Source organism: Nilaparvata lugens, chromosome 2 (assembly GCF_014356525.2).
Source record: "Nilaparvata lugens isolate BPH chromosome 2, ASM1435652v1, whole genome shotgun sequence".
Taxonomy (NCBI): Eukaryota; Metazoa; Arthropoda; class Insecta; order Hemiptera; family Delphacidae; genus Nilaparvata; species Nilaparvata lugens.
Genome location: NC_052505.1, coordinates 45865649 through 45878578, shown reverse-complemented (window position 1 = coordinate 45878578; position 12930 = coordinate 45865649). Strand labels below are relative to the sequence as shown.

The following is a 12930-nucleotide window of genomic DNA, read 5'->3' as shown; positions in this document are numbered from 1 at the left end:
ACATGATGCACATTATGTGTTTGTCAAGTTCCGTTCAATCTAATATAATCTATAAGGATTAAGTAATTAACATTTTGTAAATAACTTTGGTGTAAACGCAGCTTTACAGTTTTACAGACTTTATTGACAATATCAGACAACTATTCTTCATTCACGAGTTAAACTGGAACATGATTGAAATCTTGTTCGAAAAGAGAATTTAGAATCTGGAAGGTACGATTATTGAGTGTTAAAAAGTAGATGATTGTAGGAGAGGGCTGGTTGCATCGTAAAACATATAAACTGCACAAGAAAAAATTCTCTACAGGAGAATATAATGCAGTAGTTCTATTTTAGTATTCATTTAACTAGATGAATAAGCATAAATTATTTAAATAGTTTTTTTCATTAATGAATACAGATCCCAACCAAGCAACCCATATGGTATCAATTCATTTAATTATATATTCATTTATTGAATAAAGCAAACAAATACAACATTCAGAAAAGAAAAAACAGACTATTGCCTTAAACTTATATTTCTTAATTTTGTCTCAAATAGTCCAAATAGGTTATGTCCATATTAATTTTAACACCAAACAATTAATCTGAAATTCCACAAGAGAATAAAGCTAACAATTTTAAAGATAAATTTCAGTGTAATTAAATTGCCTAATAATAGGAAGAACTTAGAAATATAATTTAATAAAATTTTCTTTCCTAAAAACACATTACAAGCAAGAATAAAAACAATAAACTACTTATTGCAATAGACTGCTTCTATTACAAGTACAAGTTAGTAATGATCAATATATTAATACAGTACTAAGAAATAAAGGTATAGTATAAACTTTAAACGACATTTCTCAAATATCAACTACAGTATTATATGATATGCTCAGTTAGGTTGAAGATTCGATAAACCCACAGTAAAATATAAATTATTCATTAAATGAGCAAGTAGGCTACTTACAACGATGAATTCGTGCCTATCAAGACTTCCATCTTTATCCATATCAGCCAAGTCCCATATCTTCCCCAAAGTATCGACGGGCAATTTCGAATCAATCAGTAATCCTTTCACCTAAAAATATCAGATTCAATTTTAAATTTATATTCAGGGATGAAAAGAAAATAATTAAATAATTATACAGTTACAACACAGATAGTACAGTATTGTATGCAAGATTCTACATTACAAAAAGAAGCTCAGAAATAATGTTATAGTATATTATTATTTGTTATAGATAAAAATATTTAAATTTGTAACGTTCAATTCGAATTTCGAACCTTTCACATTCCACAATATTAAAACCAGGTTTTAATCTCATTCCTGCGTTTGTAAATGGGTGGAGGAGATAACAAAGATTGGAAGAAATGAAGTGGATAGCGATATAAAAGACGGAAAAAATATCATTAATTCATCAGTCTATACTGGATATACCCGGTTAAAAAAGGAACAACATGCTCCTCCAATCCAAACCTACTCTTTTCAAATAAAAATTTAACACGTGCTTTTGAATCTTTGTAGGTTATTTTTCAGTTCATAGCCTAATAACATTTATTTGATAAAATTTATAGTTTGATAATTAAAACAAATAAATAAATCAACAAAGAGAAGAAAGTTATAATTTTCTAGTGAATTCTAATCGTAGTTTTACAATTAAAATCAACAGTATTTTGTTATTTATTATATGAAAACAAGATTATACAATGTTACACCTACAAGTGAAATTAAAAATCTGATTTTGTGACAAAAAACCAACACTTGTCACTTCATTTTCTTCAAGGAGCAATTCAAATTCAATCCACATGTGTAATCCAGTCAAGAAAAGGTTATGGAGGGAAAAGTTGGGATGACAATTTTTGACCCCGCAGTTCTGTTTAGGGTGGTAAGGAGGTAAACATACCAAAAGTCCCCACCCCTAACCCTTGTGCTAAGGGGGAAAACCATTTTTTGGTTTCTCGCATAAAACTCAAAAACTATGTATCTCAAGGATTTGACTGTCTTATAACAAATTAAAGCTTACATAATTTCCTACAATATTCATTTCACAACTTTTTTATATCTCCTCTAGTTTTCGAGATATCCGCTCTTGAAGGTAAAATTTTCATTGCTACAACAAGTGTTAATTTAGCGGTTCCACACCTTCAACAGAGGGGATAAAGATGCGCACTTTTGCTATGTTCACCTACTAACTAGTCCAAATCAAGCTGCAAAGTCAAAAATTGTGTCACAGACACCCCCTTCAAATGTCATTGTCAAACGATCAATTGTTGCAGCAATGAAAATTTCACCCCCTACATTGAAGCTGCTATAACAATGAAAGGAAAACTTGGAATAGTGAAATAATACATCATTTCAAAGAGAATTCAATGTTCTACAAACCTACGATAAGCTTAAGTTTTTATGATGCATTGTTGGAGAGTTATAAGCCCTGAAAGAGCAAAACATTGGATAAAAGCCTGTTACTTTAACAATTACACACCTTCAAGAGCGAATATCTCGGGAACTGTTGGGAATATCACAAAATTCCACTGAACAAAAAGTGTAGAGAATTTATCAAGCTTTATTTTTGAATATCGTAGTTAGTTATGTCGGTTGAACGCATTGTTCTCAAGATATGAGCGTGGAAGCAAAACTTTTAAACCACCCTCATACCCTTAGCACATGAGTTAGGAATATTTGATATATTTTCCTCCTACCTAGTCTCAACAAAGCTGCAAAGTTAAAAATTGTGTTTAAATCATTCCCTCCAAATTCCTTTGTTCAATTGTCAATTTATTGTTGCAAAAATGGAGATTTCACACTCAAAACTAAAGCTGCTGAAAAAGGTGTAGGGAAATTCGTAAAAGTGTGAAATTTTACATCAAATTGAAGAGAATTTTGCCTTCTAAGCTCATAATCAGCATGGATATTTTCCGTCGATTTTTAAAAATTTATAAGAGCAAAAATAGAAAAAAATTGGTGGCAAACGTGTTTTTTCAAAAATGTCACACCTTTAAGAGCGGATATCTCGAAAACTAGAGGAGATATAAAAAAAAGTTGTGAAATGAATATTGCAGGAAATTATGTAAGCTTTGATTTGTTATATGACAGTCAAGTCCTTAAGATACATAGTTTTTGAGTTTTATGCGAGAAACCAAAAAATGGTACCTTTAACCTACCTCCACCCCCTTAGCACAGGGGCTAGGGGTGGAGACTTTTGATATGTTTACCTCCTTACCACCCTAAACAGAACTGCAGGGTCAAAGATTGTCTTCGAGTCTTCCAAACATTTCCCTCTATACCCTTTTTTGATCATCCATTGCCTGGACTATGGTAGTACAATTGACACAAGAATTGACATACAATATGAGATTGACAGACAATAATTCAATAAGAGAAATAAGATTATTATAGGAGTGAAAGGATAGGCCTACCTTATTGCCTGGAATGTATCCATTGATGGGTTGCAAGGAGTCGAAGAGTTGATCGTAGTTGGCTCGCTCGCTGGGCTTCATCGCCCAATCACTGGCCGCGGACACGGCGGCGGGCGGCGGCGGTGGACCTATGCTCTTGTGCTCTTTCATTAATGGCGGCATCGTATCGCCCTGCCAATAATCATTGGTCGGTCAACTAACTCAGTAACTGTATGCTGATTGTACATTTAATTAGAAGCAATCAACTGTGAGCTGACTTGATTGCGTTGCATGAAATTATGAATCTTATACAGAGTGGGTGAAAAGTCCGAGAACGGCTTCATATCTCATACACAAGGGTAACACACCGTCAGGTGGATGTGATTGGGGATCCTACTAAAATTAAAAATACTACTTTACTACGACTTCAAAAATCTGGTCCGCCATCTTGGATCCGCCATATTGGATACAACTTTGTTTTTTAAATAGGAAGGTGGTCATGCGATACATGATTTGATATAGAATTTCAAGAAAAAATAAATGGCGAAAACCGCATAGCCTATCGATATTTCAAACCGTTTCGAAGATATTCACATTATTAATCAATAGTATTCAAAGCAGAAAGGGAAGAAAAAAAAGTATGAGAACGGCTTAGTATCTCATGAAAAAATGTGATTTCAATGTTGCTATTTTTAAAGAGGAAGGTGGTCATGCGAAAAATGATTTCAATTCGGAATTTCAAGACAAAATGAATGACGAAAACCCCACATTGATATCTCAAACAATTTCGACAGCACTACTTGGCACAACCTTCTCAAATAATATTTCTGAAATGGATGTTCCGGCCTGACGAGAATGACAAGTTCATGTCTAGGTTCAGTTACTTGGCCAGCCCGAGTTGGAAGCAGTGAGAAGAAGCTTGAAAGAAATCCTCTCCCAATCACCTTGATGATAAGTGATTTATTAAATTGAAAAATTGATTAGCGTAGACCTATTATTACACTTCTGCCATCGTTGGACATGGCATTCAACTGGAGTGGGCTGTAGTCGATCTCAATTTCGAAAGAATTAACACAGTACAATAAATAATTTTCTTTCATATAAAATAAATTATTTGGATAATATTTCAAATCAACAAAATATAGGGACATTTCAACTAATTTATTTAGCCACAAATAATTGGTTTTATTTTCAATCATCTATTTTAGATACCATTGTGCTTTTGGAGGCTGGGAAAGTGTAACTCACGCTGACATAACACAGCCAGTTACGCTGACATTAACCCAGAATTGCATTTTATCAAAGACCTGATATAACTCAATATTTCAATTTCACAGTATACAGTAGTTATTACTCGAACACAGTTCTTACGTAATTTAACATAAACGCTGGTCAAGTTATGTATTCATTGAGAACATTTAGAATTGGTATGGTTTGTACGCAGATATAACAAGGCTGAAGTGAAATGAATAGAAAATAATTCATGCATATAAAAATTACAAAATTGAATGAGATATTGACTGACCATTTTGGGCGGTGGAATGTCTAGCAGAGTGTTGAGGATATTGACCTCTCGGCCGGCTTGTGCTAGAGACACCAATTTCAAAGCCACAAAGAACCCCGGCTTATTGAGGTAGCCTTTTCCATTTGGATCAGATAGATCCCAAATCTGTAAAAACAGTAGAAATTGTCAATAAGTTTATTGATCCAATCTCTTATTGAAATATGGAGGAAAACAGGCCGGAAATGGCAGTCAATTAAATTAATATTCATGTGTTTTATCAAAGTAAAGTATCACAACTAATTTTATATAAAAACTTGAAAAGCTTCAATCACGCAACTCACTTTGCTCAGTTCATCATCCGAAAGGCCGGACTTCTTCAAAAATTTTGCGGCTTCCAAAGCTCCAACACTGCCATGATTTGTAGGGTCCACCTGAAACATATTTAAAAGTAATTCATTATACACTAACAAAATATGCCTTTCGCACAGCGTATCAGCTTAACGTCGAGCACTTAGCTCTAGGGACAAACTAATTCCGCTAGATCGCTCCAGCTGTACTATTCACTTGCTGCACGAGCATAACAGGCGTAAAACCGTGCTTTAAAGGTACACATACCAGCGGCTATTATTGTGTCTATAAAAGAAGTTTAAGCATCAACTTTATTCATCAAGAGCAGCGCTACAAGTTGCTATGAATTTGAAGTCTATAGAACGAACATTCAATGTGAGAAAGGAGTTTAAAATGCATAAAAATTTAATTTTTTTCAGATTTTCAAAAACAAAGTTGCTATATTGAAAAGGAGACTTGCATATTTTTCTCAAATTTTTCTGACCAGTAGTTTTTGTAGGGTATGTGTACCATCTGCCTCGAAAAGTGAATTTTGAAGCCCTATTGTTAGCTAACAGAAGCTGATAAGAATATTTCAATTGCATAGATTATGTTCTAAGAACCTGTCCAATAGATTAGAAAAAGAAAAAAATGAAAAAAAATTGAATGCACAACTTTAATTGTATTATAAATCTCTTTTCTGTATAGGGCTACTTGTAATATAAATATATAAAGAAAAATAAAAATCTCAGTACCCTTTTTGAAATATTTTATCATAACATGTTTCGGACATTTATGCCATTTTCAAGTGATATCTAGTATTCAAGTGAAAATGGCATGAATGTCCGAAACATGAATAGAATAGAATGACTTTTTTATTTATGTTGACGTGGCGAAGTTTGGACAATATTGTCCACTCTACCACTCAACCACGTCGTTAGCAAACAATACAATATAAAATGTGCAGAGATAACAAAAAAATTGAAGCAAGAAATGACAATAAAATGTAATAAATATGAGAGATCAATATTGAATAATAAAAGTATTTTAGAAAATAAGTGTTTTTCAATGAACTCAATCACTTCACTGCTGAAAGAAAAAGCAAAAAATGAATTAAAACAAAATAAAAGACAAGCTACTGAAGATAATATTAATACAGTAAGAATTGGAATCAAAGATGAAATTTGTTTATTTTATGAATAGTGGATATGGATATGAGGAAAAAGAACCTGTGTAGGCCTAACAGTATTCAATACCTGGGAAAGAGAATAAAGAAAAGTTGGGAAAATCAGATAGCAAATAAGAAGATTTTAAATAGGAAAAATTTTGAAAAGAAAGAGGATAAGATGTGGTTACCTAATCAATACATAATTTTGAGAATTGTAATAGATACAGAATTGCAATGCAATACGTTTTGCAGAATAAAATGTTTTAAAGACAAGGAAAAAAAACTGGGAAAACAATAGAAATTTAAAAGACAAGCACACACCAGACATTCAACATTCACACTCGTAAGCATCCTATGAGGATACTGATAACTTTAATGATAGCAAGATCAAGCCCCGTCTACCGACTCAAACATGCCCACCGCCACCCAACAACTGCACGCGCGAACCGAGCCCCACCACCCAACAACTTAATATTGTCTGGCAATGCATTCCACAATCTAACTGCCTTCACCAAAAATGATCTATTGTAAATCACTGTCCTGTGTTGTGGTGTAACCAGAGAAGTGGCATGATTCCGGGTTCTCATCGTGCTAATTTGTGCTAGGTGAGCAAATTTACAAAAAATATAATATGGCAGCTTGTTTTTTAGAAACCTTATTTGTCAAAATTATAACATGGAAATCTCTTGAAACAATCAACCTCAAGACTGAAGCATGATCATAAAAAGAAGAAACATGGTCGAATCGCCTCAGGTCATACACAAATCAATCAATCAGACAAATCAGACAATAGTTTTGAGCTGTTTGCAGCTTAGTGGCAAGATCCACACTTAAATCACCATATGCCACATCAGCATAAGAAAAGTGAGGGAAAATCAATGTTTTCACCAGCATGAGCTTCATATTCAGTGGGATACCGTCGCCAACCCTCTTCAGAGTATAAACGCCAGCAAAAATCTTCCTACAAACTGACTGCACCTGCTCATTCCACTTTAATGATCTATCAATGATGAGATCCAAATTACGCACAGAGGTACTGTGTGGAAGCTGGTGATGATTCACAATGACTTTAGGGATAACAGAAACATCAAGTTGTCGCCAAATCTGTGGATGACAAATCAATATTGATTTTGTCTTAGCCACATTCAGACACAATTCATGCTTCCTGATGTAATCACTGACCGCAGCCACATCCCTGTTGATATTCTCCACAGCCACATCAATATTATTTGGCTTAAAGCTGTAATATACCTGAAGATCATCCGCAAACAGGTGGAAGCCGCAATGAGTGAATACTTTACTCAGATCGTTGATAAATAACGAGAACAGAAGAGGACCTAAGATAGATCCTTGTGGTACTCCTCTAGAAATAGGTTTCCAGGCAGAAAAATTGCTATTGTAACTGATACATTGCTGTCTAGAGACCAAGTAAGATTCAAACCAGGACACAGAATGATCAGAGAAGCCTATTTCCTTTAGTTTAAGCAGCAGTAGCGGATGATAAACACAATCAAAGGCTTTGGAGAGGTCAAACATAACTAATATGGTTGCCTTGGAATCATTCATAGCCAGACGGATGAAGTCGGTGACGTGAACCAGAGCAGTAGTAGTGCTGTGATTTGAGCGGAAGCCAGATTGGAACCGATTTAAAATATTGTTAGAACTTAAATATTGATTGATTTGTTCCAGTGCCAAACGCTCCTGGCCCTTGGATAATGCATGTAATAGGAATGAGAGTAAACACGACATAAGTATTTAATACCTTAAGAAAGGTTTTTAATAACTTGAACTATACAGGTTTCGAATTGGAATGAGTTTGTTTGGAGACTTAGTAACAGTAATAACAAATTCAAAACATATGTTGTTATACTACATTCTTCCCCCCAAAGAGTTAATGAATGTAGTCATTCAAATAATTAGGAGGTCTTCTATTTCTAAAACTTCTTCTTGGATATGTATTTTGGTTTTCTTGTCCAGTAGTCTGTTGTCTAGGTTGTAAGCTCTCGGCAGTAGTACTAGTTTCGTTTTCTTGGTTTTGGGTTGCTTGAGGATTATGGAAGTATTCAAGTTCAGGTTCGGAAGTTGGTAATTGAGAATTTTCATCATTTTCAGAATCGGTTTGTTCTTCGTGATCTCTGTTTTCGTACTCTCCAACTGGAGCAAAATGACGTGTTGATACTGTGGTTTCTCTTCCATCAGGTAGCTTTACATGTGCATACTCAGCATTTCCATGTAGAAGTTGGACCTCTTCAACAAGTGGCTCATATTTAGATGTTCGATTGAATTTTTATAAATAGACAGGGCCGGAATTGAGAAGCCAAGAAGGAGCTGAAACACCATTGTTTCCAGATCTACGTGGGTGTAAGAACATACGCTCATGAGGAGTTTGATTTGTGGCTGTGCAAAGTAATGTTCTTGTTGAGCTAAGAGCATCTTCTAAAACTGACTCCCATTGATTTATTTCTAAATTAAGTGATTTTAATGCTAGCTCAATCGTTTTCCAAAGAATACAATTATATCTTTCAACCTGTCCATTACCTGCTGGGTTGTAAGCAGTGGTTCTGCTAGTTGCAATTCCATGCGAGTTTAGGTAATTTTTCAAGTCTTGACTCATAAATGATGTTCCTCTGTCTGAATGTATGTAACTAGGAACCCCAAACGTAGAAAACAGGGTTTTCAGTTTTGATTTAACTGTAGATGATGACAAGTCTGGACATGGGAAAGCAAAAGGGAACCGTGAAAACTCATCTACTATTACCAATAAATAACGATTTCGAATTGATGAAGGCAGAGGGCCTTTGAAATCGATATTTAGCCGTTCAAATGCAGAAGTGGCTTTAATCAGAGTCCCTTTGTGTTTGAAGAATTTGGGCTTGACAGCAGCACACACTTTGCAGGAGTTTGTTATGCGTCTGATTTCATCAATTGAGTAGGGTAAGTTTTTACTCCGAACCCAGTGGTACAACCGTGTTATGCCTGGGTGGCATAGAGAGTCATGTAAATCAACTAATAGATTTTCCTGATTTTGGATTGAAGAGCATACTCTAGACAGAGCATCAGCAGCCATATTATCTTTGCCAGGTCTATATACAATATCGTAATGAAAACAAGACAGTTCCAGTTTCCACCTCATTATCTTTTCATTTTTCACTTTACCATGACGGTTGTTATCAAACATTAAAGCTACCGACCTCTGATCAGTAATTAGCTTGAAATGTTTGCCAACCAAGTAGTGACGCCATTTTCGCAGTGCTTCTACAATGGCTTGTGCTTCTTTCTCAACACTTGAATATCTTTGTTCTGCTGGTGAAAGTATCCTTGAGAAGAATGCAACTGGACGGTTTGATTGAGTCAAAGTAGCAGCAATGGTGCTCTCAGATGCATCAGTTTCCACAATGAATTGTGCTTCAGGGTCAATGCAACTTACTACAGATCCAATTATTTCACTTTTTATAGTTTCAAACGATTGTAACCCTGCTTTAGACAAGGGAAATGCAGTACGGGCAAGAGGAATCACCTTAGTGGCATAATCTGGTATTAGTGATGCATAATGTGAAAACATACCAAGGAAGCTCCTCAGCGATGCAGTGTCTCTAGGCGGAGGTAAATTTTTCAGTGGTTCCAATCGGCTGGGGTCAGGCTTGATAGTTTTGTTAGATATATGATAGCCCAACAAGTTGATCGATTTCAGTGAAAATGAAGACTTCTCATTATTGATAGTTAGGTTGTATTTGTTTGCAGGGTTGATAAACTTTTTCAAGTTTATATCGTGTTGCTCCTGTGTTTTGCCACAGATTGTAACATCATCAAGGTAAGCATAAGTGTCTTGTAGCTGTTCAGACCGTATAACTTGGTCAATTACACGTTGGAACACTGCCACTCCATTAGTGACCCCAAACGGAATGCGTTTAAACTGGTAGAGTTGACCACATGCCTCAAATGCTGTGTAGTGCTTTTCTTCTTTCCTTATCGTAATTTGGTGGTATGCACTTTTCAAGTCGATAGTACTGAAAAACTCATAATTTGCAACTTTGTTTACAATATCATCGATTCTTGGTAGTGGGTAAGCATCCAGTAATGTAAAACGATTTATAGTTTTGGAGTAATCAATGACCATTCTTTTTCTATGATTTTCATTTGTAACCACTAACGCTTGAGCTCTCCATGGAGAAATGCTGGGCTCTATAACATCGTCTTTAAGCATTTTACTTACTTCATTTTCAATAAACTTCAAATCATCCGTACTGTGTCGATGATATTTGATTGCAATTGGTTTACATTCCGGTTTTAAATTAGAAAACAATGACACCGGTTCTACAGTTGAGGCTGCCACGCTGCATACGGTTAACTGCGGCTTTTTTCCACCAAAAACTACTTTAATACTTTCATGGTTTTTCAAAATATCATGTCCAACAATTATATCCGCACAAAGCTCTGGTAAGACCGAAAGATTTGCTTGTTTGTAACAGTGATCAAGAATGACAAGATCTACTAAGCATTGTCCTGTTATATTGGATGTGATTGATGTAGTCGCCATTGATACAGTACCCCTACCTGGTCTTATAGGAAGACCTAGGTTAAGAGCAGTAGAATTGTTTATAAAACTCAGAGAACTCCCTGTATCTATCAAAGCAGAGACAGATTTTCCATTAACCAGGGCTTGTACTGTACTCTTTGTCAATCCTCCGGGCGAAGCTGCTAGGTCAATAGAGTTCATAATATCTTTCGATTTTTTTGATTGTTTGGTTTGTAATTTACTCGACCTGCAGACCTTAGCAAAGTGCCCCTGTTTTCCACAATTATGACAAATTGTATTTTTAGCTGGGCAGCTGACCCGAGGATGTCTCAGATTACCACAAAAATAGCATTTTTCATTAGCAGCAGCTAATAAACAGTTTTCTGAATCAGTATTCTGATTGCTTGCTTGAGTATTTTGGGAAGAAGTTGCATTTAATTGGGATGAAGATTGGAAAGCTAATGATTGTGCATATGCAAGTTCCAGGGATCTGGCTTGACTATATGCCTCTTCTAGTGTTAATGCAACATTCTCTAGTAAACGCTGGCGAATTGTAGGAGACTTCATTCCAGCAATAAATGTGTCACGAATATAATCATCCCTATTTCTTTCAGCTGTCACAGCTTTAAACTCACAGTCCTTACTTAATAGTTTTAAGGCATGAAGATATTGATCAATAGTCTCATCAGGCTGTTGTTGACGTGCAGATAGTTTATGTCTTAAAAATATTTCATTTACAGGTTTTACATAGATTCTCCTTGAAGTAGATATAACATCATTATACGTACCACTTTCGCTTATGTACTCATAAATATCTGGAGTGATGAAGTTGATAAGTGTTTTGAGCTTTTCAAAGTCTGATGATTGTGGTGCGATACTGGTAATGAAGTTCTGAAAAGTTTTGTGCCAATGTGTCCATTTCTTGCTTGCAGTTGATAAGTTTGGATCCACACTAAACTTGTCTGGCTTCAGTATCGTATTCATTTTACAATATCAAGTTATTAAAATTGTAATAGGAATGAGAGTAAACACGACATAAGTATTTAATACCTTAAGAAAGGTTTTTAATAACTTGAACTATACAGGTTTCGAATTGGAATGAGTTTGTTTGGAGACTTAGTAACAGTAATAACAAATTCAAAACATATGTTGTTATACTACAATGCAGAAACTATTGAAAGTCAGAGGCAGATGTGGGATGAGGAGATTTCCTAAGAGGTGTAATCAGAGAAGATTTCCATGGTGAAGGAAAAGAAGTAATGAAGAAGTAAAAAAGATTGATTGTAAATATAGGTTATAACAGGAAGAGTTACAAACAATGAATCCTTGATAAAACGGATTGGTATGGAATCAGACCCAGTGGCATTAGAAGTGACACAACTGAGAACCTTCAATACCAGCAAATAATCAACTGGTGAAAAATTAAATTGATGTGCTGGAGGAGTACCTTGAAGTGTATTATTGAGTGCATCAGTATATTGAGCTGCAAGATCAACATCACCAGGAGGTGATACAAAGAAATCATTTAAATCATTCAAGTCAAAAGCAATAGGCTCATAAGTTCTAGTCTTGCCAATACCCAACGATTTGACCATTCTCCACCTTTCCCGTGGTGTGTTTTGTTGCAGTAAGGTGTTATAAGTAAAGCGATTTCGAGAGTTCCGCAGCTCCTGTTCAGCTTTGTTCCTCAACCTCATGAAGAGGGTGAGATCGTTGGGATCATTAGATCTTCTAAACTTGCGTTTGGCTGCATCCCGCCTAGACATCAATTGACGAATTGCAGGAGTAAGCCATGGTGATGGCTCCCTCCTTACTCTCCGAGTGATAACAGGAGTATGCTTATTGTATAGAGCCAAAATCAATTCATTGAACCTCTCCACCATGTCGTCGACATGAATCAGATTGTAGACGCTATGCCAAGGGAGATTACGTGCATCAGCAATAAATTCCAACAGATTAATTCTATTAAGATTCCTGTAATTTTAGATCCATTGTTCTAGCATCAGGTCTTGGAGACTGAAGAGAAAGCACAGA

At 35.4% G+C, this 12930-nt stretch overlaps 2 protein-coding genes across 9 annotated transcripts in view; both read right to left on the bottom strand.

Moving 5' to 3' along the window:
* Positions 1 to 12930, bottom strand: part of LOC111046989 (epidermal growth factor receptor substrate 15-like 1) — a 60626-nt gene that overhangs the window by 34372 nt on the left and 13324 nt on the right. For all 8 annotated transcript variants that reach the window (XM_039421320.1, XM_039421321.1, XM_039421323.1 and 5 more), the window contains exons 3-6: positions 5227 to 5316; positions 4907 to 5050; positions 3403 to 3573; positions 953 to 1063 (exon numbers count right to left, since the gene is read on the bottom strand). In XM_039421320.1, coding sequence (XP_039277254.1) covers positions 953 to 1063; positions 3403 to 3573; positions 4907 to 5050; positions 5227 to 5316 — 516 coding nt within the window. The remainder of the gene's footprint in view (positions 1 to 952; positions 1064 to 3402; positions 3574 to 4906; positions 5051 to 5226; positions 5317 to 12930) is intronic.
* On the bottom strand, positions 8101 to 12041 carry LOC120349902. The gene has a single exon (XM_039421319.1). The coding sequence runs from the start codon at positions 11878 to 11880 to the stop codon at positions 8668 to 8670; it is 3213 nt and encodes a 1070-aa protein (XP_039277253.1). The 5' UTR covers positions 11881 to 12041; the 3' UTR covers positions 8101 to 8667.

Excerpts from the sequence above, each read along its gene's own strand:
- LOC120349902 (XM_039421319.1), bottom strand. The coding sequence starts at position 11,880 with ATGAATACGATACTGAAGCCAGACAAGTTTAGTGTGGATCCAAACTTA.